This window comes from Nyctereutes procyonoides, unplaced genomic scaffold (genome assembly GCF_905146905.1).
Source record: "Nyctereutes procyonoides isolate TBG_1078 unplaced genomic scaffold, NYPRO_anot_genome, whole genome shotgun sequence".
Taxonomy (NCBI): domain Eukaryota; kingdom Metazoa; phylum Chordata; class Mammalia; order Carnivora; family Canidae; genus Nyctereutes; species Nyctereutes procyonoides.
The window spans coordinates 26,047,503-26,066,141 of NW_026575122.1; the positions used below are offsets into that span (position 1 = coordinate 26,047,503).

General features: G+C 36.7%; 1 protein-coding gene across 4 annotated transcripts in view; it reads right to left on the reverse strand.

Moving 5' to 3' along the window:
* APAF1 (apoptotic peptidase activating factor 1) overlaps positions 1-18,639 on the reverse strand; it is an 85,240-nt gene that overhangs the window by 35,855 nt on the left and 30,746 nt on the right. For all 4 annotated transcript variants that reach the window (XM_055336442.1, XM_055336445.1, XM_055336444.1 and 1 more), the window contains exons 12-17: positions 17,792-17,905; positions 16,952-17,136; positions 11,832-11,958; positions 10,762-10,887; positions 8,079-8,210; positions 4,467-4,592 (exon numbers count right to left, since the gene is read on the reverse strand). In XM_055336442.1, the coding sequence (XP_055192417.1) occupies positions 4,467-4,592; positions 8,079-8,210; positions 10,762-10,887; positions 11,832-11,958; positions 16,952-17,136; positions 17,792-17,905 (810 nt within the window). The remainder of the gene's footprint in view (positions 1-4,466; positions 4,593-8,078; positions 8,211-10,761; positions 10,888-11,831; positions 11,959-16,951; positions 17,137-17,791; positions 17,906-18,639) is intronic.

Here is an 18,639-nt window from a genome sequence, read left to right on the forward strand (position 1 = left end):
ATGTCTCCAAAATTCTCAGGAAAAATTACTTACAACTCAGAATTCTATATGTAGTCAAAAATAGCAAGTACAGGGATCCCTGGGTGGCGCAGCGGTTTAGCGCCTGCCTTTGCCCCAGGGCGCGATCCTGGAGACCCGGAATCGAATCCCATGTCGGGCTCCCGGTGCATGGAGCCTGCTTCTGTCTCTGCCTCTCTCTCTCTCTCTCTCTCTCTCTCTCTCTCTCTCTCTCTGTGTGTGCGTGTGTGTGGGACTATCATAAATAAATAAAAATTTAAAAAAAAGAAAAAAGAAAAAAATAGCAAGTATAAAGACACAGTCTCAAAAATTTATCTCCCAAAGATTCTTTCTTAGGAAGCCAGAGATTCTCCACCAGTGGGAAAATAAACCAAAAATGATGACAAGAAATCCAAGAAACAGGGATTCCCTGGGTGGCTGAACAGTTGAGCATCTGCCTTTGGCTCAGGGTGTGATCCCGGATTCCCATATTCGAGTCCTGCATTGGGCTCCCTGCATGGAGCCTGCTTCTCCCTCTGCCTGTGTCTCTGCCTCTCTCTCTCTCTGTGTCTCTCATGAATCAATAAATAAAATCTTAAAAAAAAAGAGAGAGAGAGAGAGAGAGAGAGAGAGAGAAAATTCCAAGAAACAGAGTTTCAAGTTAAGAGGAAAGCAAAAGGAATTGTGGGAATAATAAAAGGAGGTCCCAAGATGGCAGCCGGACACTCATAGTATTACCAATCAGAATGGAGCAAGACAAAGCCCTCCAAGAAAGTTATTTCCAAGAAAATAAAATTTATCAAATACCTGATAAGTTTGAATAACTTGAGAGGCAATTTTGAAAAGTGTTAGTTTGAAGATGAATTAGTGATGAACGCATTAAAAAAATAAGAATAATTTGTTAAAAATAATAACAATATTAAACGTACAGCACATTTAATCCCAAGGTAAACAAAAACTTGTATGAGAAAGGAAATAACTCATACTGCGTGACTCAACTGTGACCAGTCACAACGATGTAATTTCTGAATACTGATCTGATCAAAATCATTAAACATACAGGAACCACAAAAAGGGGGTCAAGTTTTGGAAGAAAATACAGTTCAGTGTGGAGCACGATACGTTTGAGGCACAGTGTATAATCTAAGTGACAACAACTAGCAAGTACAAGCACACAAAAGAAATGAGGGCTGGAGGTAGTAACACATCTGAAAGTCACTTAAAGAGATGAGAGTTGAAACTATGGGACTGATACTGGGATGGAAGAAAAGTAATGGAGCGGTATTCAAGGTTAGAGGCTTAAGGAGCAGCTATATTGTAGTGGGCAGGTAAAAAAGTTAAAGAAGGGGTTAGAGGGGCACCTGGGTGACAAAGTTGGTTAGTGTCTGCCTTTTACTCAGGTCATGATTCCAGGGTCCTGGGATCAAGCTCTCCGTCAGGCTCCTTGCGCAGTGGGGAGTCTGCTTCTCCCTCTGCCACTCCCCCTGCTTGTGCTCGCACACTCTCTCTCTCCACCTCACTCATATAAATAAATAAAATCTTTTAAAAAGAGCAAAGAAGAAGGGGTTAGAGAGATAAAAGGAAAAAGTAGAAAACACTGACCTCAGAAGAGGAGAGTTTCAAAAAGGAAATACAGGTGGTTGATGGGGGAAGAAGTGCTAACCACTGGTATTACAACAAAAAGAATGAGGCCTGGATAAAGAAAAGTATCAGATTTCACACTAATCCAAAAAAGCATTAACCTTTACAACAAAAAGAATGGAGACTGAAAATAAAACTGGATTTTACATGCTTCAAGGAAATACAAGAAAAACATGACCAGGCTTAAAACAAGTTTTCGAAATTGAGTGAATAGTCAGGAAATGGAGGCAAGTACACGTGGCTTAAGAAGTCTAGCAATAAAGGGAAAGAGAAAAACAGAATGACTATTTCAAAGGATAACACAATTTATGGAGCATCAAAGGTTTTTTACTTTTTGGTTTTAGAAAGGCCCAAGAACATGTGTAGGCTGTGGGAAAGGACCCCAAAGTGAAGAAAAGCTAAAGATACAAAAAGAAGAAATAATCAGTGAAGCACAATGTGCAAGGGAAGAAGAAAAAAAGGAACAGTAGGCATAAGTAGAGAACTTTCTGGGAACTGAGATGAAAAAAAAAGAAAGGGAGCTGGAATTTTTATGGCAATTTTTGAGGAGACTTATGGAGGGAGGAATTCTTATTAAAGGGTGGTGTCAACCCTCTGAGGTTGAGGTGAGGTTCTCTCCAGAGAATGAAGGGATGCAGTGACAACATTGGGGGCTTAAAAACAACAGAAGTTTGAATTGGAACTGTGGTGAATAAGGCAAATCAATTAGGAATGAACAGACCATACCTGACAGCAAAGAAGGCACACCTTAAATGTATAAAACATAAATAGTCTGGTTTCACAAATGTCTTGAACATTAAACAACCTAATAATGGAATAATACTAAGGAAAATGGAATCTTTCCAAAACTTGGAATTGGCAATGGTGAGAAGACGGAAAAACTTGAGATATAAAATGTCTTCTTCTGAAGTCATTCACTTAATAGAAAACAAGAAATAATAGGCCCATATAACTCAAAGATTCTCTTAGAAAAGGGTTGTCTTAACACTTACAAGGGTATTCTGAAAAACTTCCTCTGATACAGAATGTCCTAAAGGAAGAGATGGATATTTAGTATCTGTAGATAACATGTCAGAGAAGTCAAAATCTATTTACCTGAATATTCTATGTAAGAATGCTTCCAACATCTACTAATGGCTGGAAAATTCTTTAAAGTGGAATTCTACCCAGAAAGGGCTCCTAGATGCCCTGAAGTAATTTATACAAAAACGAATTATCTTCAGTCAGCAAAGAGAGATCAAAGATTCAACCAGAGGATCAGCATCAAGAGATTTCACCTTCCTATAACTGAGGAGTTACCTATTAGCATTAACAAATCTCCTCCTCTAGTGATTCTAACAAAATAGTGTCCAGTAGGGCTCAAGTATTTCTCTGGAAAAAATTTATGTCAAGAAAATTTACTGAGTGCATGTTTTGAGTACAATTCTGTACTATGAACTTCAGAGAGCACAAGATGATGCAAGGTCTCTGTAGATCATAAATCTATATTCAATCTTAGCAAAGAAAAGAAGACACATGAAAATGACTGAACCGAACAGCACATTTACAAGAGGAAATGAGAAGACAACTGAATAGTTTGTATTAATATATATAAATATATCTAAAAGGATGGATGTACTCAGAACCAGATAGATGGATGTGATAAGAGAATACTTTCTAAAGGAGGCTTTAAAGTTTTGAGGGTTATTAAAAAATATGGGCAAGGGAGCTGCAGGCCAAAAATCCCAATAAAGAGTAATGAGATCTATATAGGAACAGTAGCTGACATTAACTACCAAATTATCTTGCCCAGAATGCTTAGGGTTAAGGGGGCTAGAAGAAACAAAGTGACCAGGAACAGAGGTTAACAGAATGATGGAATGTAAAGAACCTTACAGGTGTACCTGATGAGTCTGGGTTTATAACAACTTAGAATATGGTACTTTTGTGTCCCAGCTGAAAGTGGTAAGAGTTATTCTAGCAGTTCTTTTTGTTAATATTCCATTTATTTATTCATGAGAGACACAGAGAGAGAGGCAGAGACACAGGCAGAGGGAGAAGCAGGCTCTCTGCAGGGAGCCCGATGTGGGACTCAATCTCAGGACTCCAGGATCACGCCCTGAGCTGAAAGCAGATGCTCAATGGCTGAGCCACCCAGGCACCCCATGCTAGCAGTTCTGTACCAAGATTAGGAGGAATGGAGAATATATCTTAAAAAGCTGCTATCAAAAGCATAAGGGGATGATAGCATGAACTAGAGTAAACACTATAGAATGAAAGGGGAATAGATAGACTAAAAGATTAGGTGAAAGATGGATTAGACAAGACCAAAGGAGGAAAGGAGAATCGATGAAGAGGAGACTAGAATGATGGTAGAGACAAAAATAATAAAGAAAGTGGGATTGGGATCTTATTTGAGACAGTAAAAATTTAAAGAATTTAGGTGTTTTTTTAGGACTATAAACTTCAGGAGGTTGAATAAACTTTACTCCCTAATTCTGAGTCTTTCCCCAAATAAGACTTTTCAAGAGGAAAATATGAATTAAAAGGCAGAATAAAGGATAAATAAAAGTAGGGCCTTTACAAATTGACTCCAAATATCTCAAAATTTTATTAAGCCATAAATATATGCTTAAAAAATAAGAATTCAAAATATATGAACTTTAAAGCATAAGTCAGTAAACCATTCATAAAAAAATCACTACAACAAGTAATTACAGTTCTATTAAATATCCTAGAAGTTGAAAGAAGCACTTCCTATAGAAATGTGAAAAAGAGAAACCTATTCCTACAACCAAATCATAAAACCACAAAATTACAACCAATTTTAATGATAAACAAAAGCGTACCTTTAATGTTCCATCAGCTGAACAACTAGCCAAAAGCTTATCATCTGGTGAAAATCTGCAGTGACTGACTGAATTTGTATGGCCAAACATGGTATTTCGACATTCTTTTTGATTCAAATCCCAGAGCTATGTGAGAAAGATAAAGAATTAACTAAAAAACTAGTACTGAATGAGGAAAAGTTAGAAATTACATAATGTTCTTCCCTCTCTCTCATTTAAGCTTTTTCAATTACAGAAAAATATTAAATTTGTAAGTAATCCAAAGGTATCAAACAACAGAGGTGAACTTGTGATTACCAAGTAATGGGGCAGCCCTTAAATCAGCACCTAAATCTATCAAGGGACCAAAGGCTTACTAAGGCATTTAGTCTGAACACTAACTAAATAATTACTGCTTATCTTAACAAAGTAGTTTGGAATCATTATTATTTTACTCAGCTCTATAAGTATTAATATGTAAAATAAAACACCCCCGAATTTTTTTAGATGCTAGGTTACCTAAATGGTCATTTCTAAGATTTCCCAATGCAAACTCTGAATCTATTAATGCTCTAAAAAAGGACTCAAAAAATAGAAAGCAAAGATAGGTATAAATACATTTGACAGGCATTATATAATAGGCTTGAAGAGCAAGTTAACAACCAAATCCAGAATCCACAGAACAAATGATTCAATTTCTCTAATGAATCAATGGCATAAAAAAGAGGGAGAGGGGAAGGGCAACTTCTACAGAATAAGAGATTTAAGAAACATAACAATCAAATGTCACCTGAAATTTGTATGCTCATTCCAACAAATCTATGGTAGAAAGAGAAGTTTTAAGAATGGGGAAGGGGCATCTGGCTGGGTAAGACTGTGTAACTCTTGATCTTGGGGTTATTGAGTTCAAGCCCCACACAGAGTGTAAAGATTAATAAAAATTAATAAACTTGAAAAAAAAAGAGTAACGAGGAAAAGCGAACATGGACCAGATATATCACAAAACTAAACTTAATAAAAGTTAGAGCTAGACAACGGATACCACAAAGGTTCATTATTGTACTCTCTCCTTTTGGGTATGTTTGAAAAGTATATAAAATATAAATAAAAAGGGCTATGGTCCTCTCTGACGACCAACTGATCTTGGCAAAAATACTTTGGAAATGATCAATGAGATAAGTCCTGGTCTTCATGTCCATCTCCATCCTAAACTCCTTTATCCCAATCCTAGATAAATCCAATTTTTCAGATAAGTCAAGTCACATGGGGCAGCTCCAGATTTACATATTTTCATTGGCTTCTCTCAGTTCGAGAGTCACAAGAAGTGAATTCTAATTTTCCGCATGGTAATGCAGGTGTCATATGGCAGATCTTAAAGTAAAACTTGTCCTTAATTAAAATCATTGACTAACCATTCGACCCCATACATATCTGTGCTCTCATATCCTAGAGCTTTTTGTCTATAATTAAAATGAGAAAATACAAACTTTACCCTACTAAGTGTTAAAAAGAAACATCAAAAATTAATCATAAATAATACAGAAGTCTTAATTTTTTATTTTATTTTATTTTTAAGATTTTATTTACTCATGAGAGACAGAGAGAGAGAGAGGCAGAAACACAGGCAGAGGGAGAAGCAGGCTCCATGGAGGGAGGAAGTCTTCGTTTTTTTGTTTTTTTTTTTACTTTTTTATTTTTTTAAGATTTTATTTATTTATTCATGAGAGACACAGAGAGAGAGAGGCAGAGACACAGGCAGAGGGAGAAGCAGGCTCCATGTAGGGCACCCGATGTGGGACTTGATCCCAGGTCTCCAGGATCACGCCCCGGGCCGAAGGCAGGCACTCAACCGCTGAGCCACCCAGGGATCCCAAGTCTTAGTTTTTTAGAAGTGGATTTATTCAATAGGGTAAATCATATTTGAGTAAAAATGAGCTATGATTGTAAGTCTATATTAGTTATTTTAATATTATGTTATTTTAATCCAATCCAGTGTTTTCAAATTGTGCAATGCAGGAAGGCCCCTAGGGATTGCAGAAACATGTATGACACGGATACTGGGTAGAATAAGCAAGGAAACAAGAGAGCATAGAAAAGCAAGCCCAGGGGCATCTGGGTGGCTTAGTAGGTTAAACATCTGACTTTGGCTCAGGTCATGATCTCAGGATCCTGGGATCTAGCCCACATCAGGCTCCTTGCTGAGCCAGGAGCCCCTCACCCTGCACATGCACACTCTCTTTTAAATAAATAAGGTCTCTAAAAAAAAAAAAAAAAAAAATGCAAGCCCACACTCCACTTCAACCAGAGCAATGGGCTTTATCTCTTACACACTGAGCTTCTATGTCAGCTTTCCTTTGGAGGGGAAAAAAAAGAAAAAAGATAAAAGTTTCAGCTTCTTGAACTGAAGGGGAGAGAGAGAATTTTCAATATTTTCTAAAGCTTTTTAAAATTCTCTATTTAGGGCAGCCCAGGTGGCTCAGCGGTTTAGCGCCGCCTTCAGCCCAGGGCCTGATCCTGGAGACCTGGGATGGAGTCCCACGTCAGGCTCCCTGCGGAGCCTACTTCTCCCTCTGTCTGTGTCTCTGCCTCTCTCTCTCTCTCTCTCTCTCTCTCTCTCTCTCTCTCTGTATCTCTCATGAATAAATAAAATCTTTAAATAAATAAATAAAATGAATGAATGAATGAATAAAATACTATATTTAAATGTCAAATACACAGTTTATGAGGTTTTCCAAACTGCAATGTTTTGCCCAACACTCCCAAAATTATAATGTCCTGTTGCAAAGATGGTGTGATTTTAAAGAATACATGACAGAAACCAAACCAAAAAATAATCCAAAGGAAGTTAGTGAATCTTTCTAGGACCCCAGAAAATTTCATTTAGCTATCTTCAATATGCCACTTAAGAAAAATAAAAATGATAAAACCTTTTATAATTAGAAAGCATTATCAAACATATATGAAATGCATATCTGTTGTGGTTTTAGTTTCTTTTTTTTTTCCTACCAGCACCTTTTTTCCTTCCTCCTTCAAAGACAAAACCTCTCTTGTGAATAAAGGCCCAATTATAATTCAAGTAGAGCTGATCTCACCGCATTTGTCCCATTTCTACATGGCTAAATTTGTGATCCTTAACCAATCGAAGGATTCCATCTTACTGGCACAGTAGAATTACTTGACAATGAGCATATAAGCCAAACCAGGTCAGTCTCTAGAATTAAAGCTATGGGATCTGGGAAAGAGTAGGTTTCTCTTCCTCTGTGACTATAAGCTGTAAGCCTGTAACTCAGAACAGCCATATTTCCTACCACACAGAAACAACACTCCTAAACCAACAAAGAGAGAAACAGAGTCTATAGATGAAAAGGGGGTTAGACTCCAAGAAGATAATTTAGGCATCTGGAATCAGTTATATCTAAAGCCATGTTCCTTCTAGACTTTTCAGTTAAATAAACCAATACTTTTTTTTTTTTTTGCGTAGGCTAATATGGAAGTTCCTATCACTGAAGTCAAAAGACCCCTGATCAATACAAGACAAGATCAAAAGAGATGAAAAAAAAAAAAAAAGATCAAAAGAGATGTTCTGATGTGCCCATTACATCTGTCTACGTAATTCTCATTATCCATACTTACTTTGAGGAAGCAGTCACTTGATGCAGTGGCTAAGAGAAGGTAATGACTGTTGTTGGTAAAGTGGCAGCAGTTGACTTGCTCTGAGTGCTCATCATAGACATGTACTAGTCCCCCTGTCATAGAATTCCAAATCTAAAGAGAACAAAGAAAATAAAATTTACAACTACCCTTTATTTTCAAAGGGAGAACAGGGGAGCAAACAAATGAGAGCTCTTCTATGGCAGACTTTCCCAGTGAGACATGAGGCTAATGAATACTTCCCCCTTCTCTAAAATATGTCCATATTTTTCCAGGATGTTTTTTTTAAAATTACTTGCAAGTCTACACATGTGCCTTTCTATAGCATAATTAGAATCCCATGAAAACATTATATTCTTCAAGGGCAAGACTTCACGTGATCACATGAATGACAGGAGGCAGAGAAGTGCTATAAAAGGCATGAAATAATGGACTTTCGATTGGAAGGATTAAGTCTAAGACCTGGCTCTACCATTTATAATTTGTGTGTCCATCGTCAAGTCCCTAAGTGATCTGCATCACAGTTCCCTCCTCTGTAAAATGAGGACACTTATACCCATCCTACACAATTCAAGGTACCAAATGAGATAAAGGACTTATAAAGGACAGATGAAGGACAAGTAAATTTATTTATTGCTGACTTCAAGGTATCAATAAAAAGTAAAGGCAGATGGATCCTTAAAAAAAAAAATAAAGGCTTTAGAATCTGAGGGAAATCTCGCTTTGAAACCTGACTCCATCATCAGCTATCAGTTAATGTGAGCTTGGACAAAGGATGTCATCTCTGAACCGATTTCCTCATCTGTAATATAAGATCAATACTTACTCTTCAAATTGTAGTGAGAAATTGATCATGTGATATAACAAAGTGTGTAGTGTAAAGATTCACACAGTGTTAAATTCCTTAGCAGAAGTAATCATTATTCTAGTTACTATGTAAGACAACTAAGCAGTGTGTTTTATCTAACAACGAACAAAAGAAATAAATTACCTAACCTTCACTGGGCTTTGGACTTTTTAGATGTATTAATGTCTTTCCCATATCATTTATTTTCTTTGTTTTCTTTTCTTTTTATTTTTATATAAGTTCTATGCCCATCATGGGGCTCAAACTCATGACCCCAAGATGAAGCATCACATCCTCTACCAATTTAGCCAGCCAGGTACCTCACATTTTTTTTTATCTTTTTTTTTTTTTTAATCTTATCAAAGCTCTCCAGAGGTCCAAAGAGTTTATTTTCAGGCCTTTAATAGACATTTGGGTCTCTTGTTTTCTATCTTGAGTACTCAGAAAACAGAAACTCAGTGTTATTCTCCTTTTATTCCACATAGCTCTGACTTTAAAGCTGCACAGAATGGCCAACTCCAAGCTTGACTCAGAGTAGAGGCTATGGAATAAATTAACTGGTTGGTGTTAAAGTTACCTAGAGAGTCCACTCTATCAAGAAGTAGATTTTTCCGGGGATCCCTGAGTGGCTCAGCGGTTTGGTGCCTGCCTTTGGCCCAGGGCACAATCCTGGAGTCCCGGGATCGAGTCCCACGTCAGGCTCCGGGCATGGAGCCTGCTTCTCCCTACTCCTGTGTCTCTGCCTCTCTCTATGTCTATAACTAACAAATTAATAAATAAATAAAATAAATAAATAAATCTTAAAAAAAAAAAAAAAGTAGATTTTTCCAAGGTCTAATTTGTCTAGACACTCGAAGGTCTTCTTCAAGTGGGTCCAAACCCCAGGGAAACTTCCAAGACAATTTTCTTGTTCCCAGGTCCACTAAGACTCACCCCACCTAGCGAATTTCAATACTCTATCTACTTTTCTTTCTTTTTCTCTTTCTTTCATTCATTCACTGATTTATTGACTATTTATTGGCAATGCTCCCACCAAGTCAGGATCCACCTTTCAAAAAGCCTGAAGTGAGGGGTGCCTGGGTTGTTCAGTCAGGTGGGCATTTGACTCTTGATTTCACCTGAGGTTATGATCTCGGGGTCATGAGATCAAGGCCCAAGTCAAGCTCTGCACTGGGCATGGAACCTGCTTGGGATTCTCTCTCTCTCCCTCTCTCTTCCCTCCCTGGCTCTCACATGCACATGCTCGCTCTCAAAAGAAAAAAAAAAAGCCTGAAGTGGGTGTTGAGGGTGCCTGGGTGGCTCAGTTGGTTAAGCATCCAACTCTTGATTTCAACTCAAGGTCATGAGATGAAACCGGCATCAGGCTCCATGCTGGGCATAAAGCCTGCCTAAGGTTCCCTCTTGTCCTCTGCCCCTCCTCCACTCCACATTCTCTCTAAAAAAAAAAAAAACAAAAAATCTGGGTTGCACTTCACAAATTATGTATTTTACAATAGGAATCCATGTCAGATAATAATTTTGTGCAGAAACACTTCCAATCACAATGTACTCAAAGGTTCCAACTGATTTTTATCCCACAGACTTATCAATAATAAATGATAGGAAAATTCATTAATTTATAATAGTTTCTCCCAGTGCCTGGTCAATACCTTAAAAATAGTGTTAATTTAATTTACAGTAGATTAAAAACTGGTTTGCCTCAAGTCAGTAGATCAACGAGCAAAAGCACTTTATCCCTACTTACCCTAGTCCCTCTGTTGTGGAAAAAGAAAATGAATTCTACGGTAATCACAACTCAAGAGAAAAATATTTCCCTACCTTCACTTTTTTATCCACTGAGCAGGTTGCTATAAATCTGTCATCTGTAGAGAATGCACAACAAAGCACTTCATCTTCATGAGCCTTGATTTCTAGCAGTTTCTCTCCTGTTTCAGCTTTGAACACCTGCACAAGCAACAAATTTTTTTACCATAAACCAATGGCCACCACTCAATAAAAATCGTTCTTTAAAAAATCTTAATCCATATTATTTTGTGATAGTAATGAACCTCAGCAAAAACACTCCAAAAAGCAGGATATCAGTCAGAATTTATACGCCTTAAACATAGAGAACTATCCCTTGTTAAATGTTTGTAATATACATAAAAAGACCTAGCAGAGTATAGCTTCAGTTAAGATTAGTTTGACATTTTTTTTTCTTATTTTTGCAAATTTTTAAACAGAAAACATTTCATTCAACATGTTCTCCTTTGGGGGCTCAAATGCCAAAATTAGTAAAATCAGTAATAAAGTACACATATAAAAATAAGGTTTATTAAAGTCATAATTTTGCGAAGTCTAAATCTAATCTAAACATCAAAGTTTTAACTAAGTTGGATCCTGCTTCCTTCAAAATCAAAAAGCAGAGCATAAATTTAAAGAAATGCACTCATTCATGTATTCTGAAAACAAAAAAGAACTTAAATTCCTTCAAGCACCTTAGGAAATAATCCAGTCCAATTCCTATTTACAGTCAGAAATCTGTCTGAACCTGTGATAAAGTAAGTATTTTACTTAATCACTGTTTTTTAATCAGAACCTGCTCCTTGTGCTATGGAGTCCTTATGTCTTTGAACATGTTGCATTTCCTCATTACTCTTAGAGGGTACATGGATGACAGTAACTGCTAGGATAAATGGCACTTTTATGTCACTTGGTAAGTTTAAAATTATGAAAGCACATAAATATTTTCTAAATTTCCAGAGAAAGGTTTCATAAAATGTTTAAGAGATTTGGATTTCTCTATTTCTAGTGTGTAATTTTCTTCAATTTTAGGATTTAAATATATTGTAATATGCACAGTATTAAGTACATGCCTCTTTCAATTTTTCTCAAGAGATATGTTTTACCTGTAAGGTTTTATCAACTCCACAAGAAGCTATTCTTTGACCATCCTCAGAAAAGCAAGCATGGTAAACAGCATCTGTATGGGGGCGGACAACTAAGCGGGAAAGATTCTTGATGTTTTTTTTGTTTCTACATACAAGGAGAAAATGAACAGAAACCCAATAAGTGAGAGTATAAGTAATTTTTTTCAATAATAAACTGTCTTTTAATAGCGTTGTGTTGCCAAAAACATAATTTTTTTTAAATTAAGTTTACAACACGTAAATGACAGCACAGATCTCCTGAAGGAAAAAAGCATTATGAAAGTGGCTCTTTAAGAGAAATGCTACACTATATAAAGTAATCTGTCAGGTGCTGCAAATGTCACTGAGTTGGGAGAAATCTAATCAAATACATGTTGCTTTCTATCTTCCTTTGATACATTAATGATAACATGTGCAGAGAAAACATTATATAAGGATACCCTCAAAACATTCTCCATTGTTTTTATTTTTTTAAGATTTTATTTATTCATGAGAGACAGAGAGTGGCAGAGAGAGAAGTAGGCTCTACGCAGGGAGCCCGATGTGGGACTCAATCCTGGGACTCCAGGATCACACCCTGGACCGAAGGCAGGCGTTCAACTGCTGAGCCACCCCAGTGTCCCTTCTCCATTGTTTTTAAAAGGAAAGAAGCCAGGGTGCCTGGGTGGCTCAGTTAGTTAGGCAAATGACTCTTGAATTCAGCTCAGGTCATGATCTCAGAGTTAAGAAATCAAGCCCCACCCCAAATAGAGCTCTGCGCTGGGCATAGAGCCTGCTTAAAATTCCCTCTCTCCCTCTACCCCTCCTCTCTCTCTTCCTCTCTCTAAAAAAGTTTAAAAATTTTAAAAATAAATAAAAGGACAGAAGCCATAACAAAATGAAGCTCAATTCCTAATTAAAGTATGACACTACATCCACCGTTAACAATGATGTACTTTATTTTCTTTATTATTTTATTTAATTATTTGAGAGAGAGCAAAGTGCATGAGCAGATGAAAGGGGCCAAGGGAGAGGGAGAAGCAGGCTCCCCACTGAGCAGGGAGCCAGAGGCAATGCAGGGCTCAATCCCAGGACCCTGGGACCATGACCCAAGACAAAGGCAGACATTTAAACAATGGAATCACACAGGCACCCCACAATGATGTACTTTAAAATTGCTCCTCTCTAACCACAATTATTCACAGAGGATAAAAAGATAAGGCAATGTCATTTTCTTTGTATCTTAATCTATTGAATACTATTTCACTAGTGTAGTTAGTATGTAATTTCTCATGGGCTGGGATCCCTGGGTGGCGCAGCGGTTTGGCGCCTGCCTTTGGCCCAGGCGTGATCCTGGAGACCTAGGATCGAGTCCCGCGTCGGGCTCCCGGTACATGGACCCTGCTTCTCTCTCTGCCTCTCTCTCTCTCTCTGTGTGTGACTATCATAAATTTAAAAAAAAAAAAATTTCTCATGGGCTAAAGGAGTAAAGTATTAGAACAGTGTCAGAATTTTATACATACACCCCAGTCACTTTGAGTACAGTATGTTAAATGGCATTGTGCTTATTTTAGGAGTCAGATAAAAAGCAAACCTACTTCTGCTACTTATTAAGTATGTAAACTTAGGCAAATTATTGAACCTAATAAGTTTCCATTTCCTCATAGTAGGAGTATCATACAGGAGTAATGATACCTGCCATAAACAGTGCCTGGCACATAAGGATGCCACTGTTATTATTCTTTAAAAAAAACTAACTACATACCTACTCCTGAAATCAATATTACCCTATATGTTAACTAACTAGAATTTAAACAAAAATTTAAAAAATTAACCACACACAAGATGGACCAAATGAAAAAAGGGAACACAACAGGTAAATCAGACCTAGATCTTGCCTAGAAAGTATTATAATTTACCAGAAGCGATGAAACAAACAAATATAAGAACTAGAGTAATGAAAACCTGGAATAAAAACAGTTTAGTTATTAGCAAAGTTCAGAGGATTAGACTAAAATTATACTCTCTTTCTCCTTGTTCTAACTACTTAATTCCCCAAAGGACAGAAAGTGACCAGCACAATAATGGGCACGTAACAGATGGCCAAAAAGTATTAAAGAAATAACAAATGACTTTTTTGAAGGCTAAAAATTCAGTTAAATTTAAGCTTATGCCAACCTAAACCTTTCTACAGGGAAAAAAAAAAAGTCCTGCTAGTAGTAAAATAAAGCAATATTTGAATAAGATCTGGTCAAACCCAGTTAAAAGATTCAGCTATGAATGACTAACCATTCTCAGAGAGAACATCACGGGTTGAAACACAGTTGATAGAATGGGAAAGAAAAAAAACAGCAAGGAAAAGTAAAAAAACAAACGCAAAAAAAAAAAAAAACTCAAGAAGAAATAAACCTATGCTCATTTGATATCAGTCCATGTATTAATTCTATTTCAACTACTAACCAAAACATCAATTCAGTCAATCTTCCACAAATTTCTATTGCATGCCAACAATATGGACCAGGCAAAATGCTTAATGCTATTCTCAGTAACGATTATTTATCAAGCACTATGAACTAGGTACTGTTCTAAGTACTCTGTGTGTGCATAAGTTTGTATACACACATACTCAATTTTATCTTCTCAATAATGCTATGAAAAAGCACTATTTGGTGAGAGAAGTTGAATAACTTTCCCTGGTTATATACAACCAATAAAGCAGAGCTGGGTTTCAAGCCCAGACAGTCTAGAGTCAAAGTCTATTATTTTAATCTCCAAACTATTCTATACTACAGGACGTATGGAGTAGTAACAGAGAAAAATAGGCAATCACCAGAAAGTAACATAAACGCTAATAATATAATATAATATAATGTAATAATATAAACTGAGCAAGTATTCTAGAATATAGACAGGTCTAGCTAGCTTCAATAAGTTAGGGAACTGCTTCTCAGGGAGAATAAACTTCTTCCTAAGAAAGCATTAAAGAACAGTTAACTCCAGGAAGTAGGAGGTAAGAAAAGATGGAGAGTCTCTGACTTTTCATTTTATATCCCCCTCAGTATTATTTGATTTTTTTTAAAAAATCAGAAACATAGATTACTTTTTTTTTTTTTAAGATTTTATTTATCTATTCATGAGAGACAGAGAGAGACAGAGAGAGAGGGGGCAGAGACACACAGGCAGAGGGAGAAGCAGGCCCCATGCAGGGAGCCCGACGCAGGACTCGATCCCGGGTCTCCAGGATCGCGACCTGAGCTGAAGGCGGCACCAAACCACTGAGCCACCTGGGCTGCCCCAGAGATTACTTTAAAATAAAAATAAAACCAACAAAAAATTAAAATTTAATTTTAAATTTAAAAAAAAATTTTTAACTCCTTGCTGAAAATTCCCAAAATTCTTCACTGACCCAAGTTAATCACCCACTTCTTTGTTTCATTTTATACATACTTCTGTTGCACCCATCACATTATATTTAATTATTTACTCAAACATTTTCATCACTACTAGACTAAGTTCCTTGGAGAGCCTTAGCACCTAGTAATAATGCTTACTTAGCATGTTAGAGAAACTCAAATGTTTGTTAAACTAAGCTTCATTAGAGGAATCACCCACGGCAATCTATTTGATAAGAGGACCCAGGACTAATAAATATTACAGATACCAACCTCAAGTTCAATCCAGATATACATTATACACATGAAAAAACTATCATTCATATTCATTATTTCTAGCTACAACAAAAGCATATACAGAAAACATATGGAAAATAAAGCTAGGTTGGGACACCTCGGTGGCTCAGTGGTTGGGCACCTGCCTTCAGCTCAGGTCGCGATCCTGGGATCTGGGATCAAGTCCCACATCGGGCTCCTATGAGGAGCCTGCTACTCCCTCTGCCTATGTCTCTGCCTCTCTCTGTGTGTGTGTCTCTCTCGTGAATAAATAAATAAATCTTAAAAAAAAAAGAAAAAAGAAACCTAGGCAGACACAGCATTTAAATCCCATTCAACAAGCTACATAAGCTTAGTCCCCTGTGCCTCAATTTTCTCATTTGTAAAATAGAGCAAATAACATTTACTAAGGTTTGAAGATAAAATGAATAACGTGTGCATATTGTACATAATAGTCATTAAAAAAGAGCCTACACTTTCCTTTTTCTAATTAATACAAGAGCACCAAAAAAACATGAAATCTTGACATTTGCAATTACATGGACAGAACTAGAGGGTATTATGCTAAGCAAAATAAGTCAATCAGAGAAAGATAATTATCATGATCTCATTCATATGTGGAACTTAAGAAAAAAAAAAACAGGAGCATAGAGGAAGAGAGACAAAAGTAAAAAAAGATTTAATCAGAGAAGGAGACAAACCCTACAAGATTCTTAACCAGAGGAAACAAACTGAGGGTCACTGGAGGGGACAGGGGTGGGAGGGTGAGGTAACTGGGTGATGGGCATTAAGGAGGGCACAGGATATAACGAGCACTGGGTGTTATATACAACTAAATCACTAAACTCTACCTCTAAAACCAGTGATACAATATATATTAATTAACTGAATTTAAATTTAAAAAAAATATATTAAGGCAAGAGCAAAATAGAACAGCCTTTTAGAAGAATCAAAATTCAGTGGAAGTTTAATCAGGGATATGTGAAAGGCAAAGTGATTATCACTTTATATTCAATATTTCATTTCAATCTTCACAAAAATGTACCTCAAAGAATTGCTATCTCTATTTTATATATGAAATAAAAAGGGCAACCTGTAACTTGTTCAAACTCACAAAACTATCAGGTTTCAGAATTGAGACTCCTATCAATGTTTGTGGCTTCAAAGCCCAGGTTCTTCACTAATTAACTATGTTACAATAAGTAAACCATTTGGTATTTAGTGTGACTGGTCAAAATGCCTATAGGCAAGCATCTATTTCTATAAACCCTTTGAAAATATATATTTCTATGCTTACTTTTCCAGAACTTTTCAATAAGTAAGAATGCTTATTAAAAGTTCCAGCCCTTTCCAAAGTAGTTAAATCTCCCTGGAGTGAACTTATTCACTACCTGAAAAATAATGACATAGTTAGCACTCCAATCCCTTTGGTTCCTCTCCTAACCTACTTACATCCACTCCAGGTAAAGCATTCCGTGATCGACCTCCTGCTTGGCCTGCAGCTTAGCTTGCTGATAAACTTCTGAAGTTTCTGGTTCACAGAGACCCAGTTGTACAATATTAGGAAATGGCTGTCGTCCAAGAAGATGTCCATTTAAAGATAAAAACTCCTGGAAATTTTCACAGACTGCACAATCCTAGGAACAAACTGAAATCTCTTAGAAATAAAACCAAAACCAAGACTTTGACATTTTTCTGTTTCTGTGATCTTGTCAACTTTAAAGTCTTAAATGAGACATCCTCTAGAATAAGCTAAAATTAAATAGCCAACCATTAGGTAACTAATACATGGTAACCAAATTTTCAAATACAGCGTAAAAAATCTCATTATCCAAGTATTACTTTAAACATTCTTTGGTAAGGGATCCCTGGGTGGCGCAGCGGTTTGGCGCCTGCCTTTGGCCCAGGGCGCGATCCTGGAGACCCGGGATAGAGTCCCACATCGGGCTCCCGGTGCATGGAGCCTGCTTCTCCCTCTGCCTGTGTCTCTGCCCCTCTCTCTCTCTGTGACTCTCATAAATAAATAAATAAATAAATTTAAAAAAAAAAAAAAAACATTCTTTGGTAAAAAGACAAACAAACCAACCAGTGAACACTTTATTTCCCCAACTTTCAAACTCAATTCTATCCACATTCCCAGTAGGCTAGGAAGCAAAATAATTAGAATAATCAAGGGTCAAATAAGGAAATTACCTCTTTCCTCTTTTATTCTGCTCATCTCCTCTATTAAACCTCGAATTAAATGACAAAATGAAATACCCTTTAAGAACTTATCTTTCATACTAATTATACCTTTTCATCCAATATATGCCTGTACTCCACAAATTCATGAATCAGATGAGCAGGGCCTACGAGTTCAGTTTTTGCTTTAATCCAATCCAAGGAAAACATTAAAGCACAAAGTTCCTTTAAAAAAAAAGTAAGATGAGGACACTGTTAAAGACATCAAAGAATGTAAACTCTACCATCCTAACACTACTGAAACTTAGAAGATAACTAGAATTTAAGACAAAAAGGAAGCTACTTAATAAAGAACCAAAGACAGCCACCTGGGTGGCTCAGGCAGTTAAGTGTCTGCCTTCTGTTTAGGTCATGATCGTCAGGTCCTGGGAACAAGCCCCGCATCAGGTTTCAGGCTGTCTGCTCAGCAGGAAGTCTGCTTTTTTTCCTCTGTCTCTCTCTCTATCCTCCCCCCCTTACCCCTCCACCCCTTCCCACTCATTCTCTCACTCTCTCAAATAAATAAAATCTTTTTTAAATAAATAAAAAGGAACCAAAGAAACATAAAATGAACCACACACCTTAAATCAAAATAAACTTCAGTTGGACTAACACTTAAATAGAAAATAGAAAACCTCAAAAAATATTAGAAGATACAGGCAAATATTTTTCTAACCTTAGGATGAAGGAAATGTTTGTAAACATGACACCAAAGCCAAAGTACACACACACACAAAAGAGAGAGGTGCACTTAACTACACAAAAACTCAAAAATCTTCAATATAGTTTAAAACAATGTAAATAAAATTTGACCAAAAAGATATTTACAACACATATGATAAATGAGGGCTTAATATTCTTTATTTGTAGAAAATTCTAATAAGAGAAACACCTCAACAGTAAAATAGGTAAAGGCAATG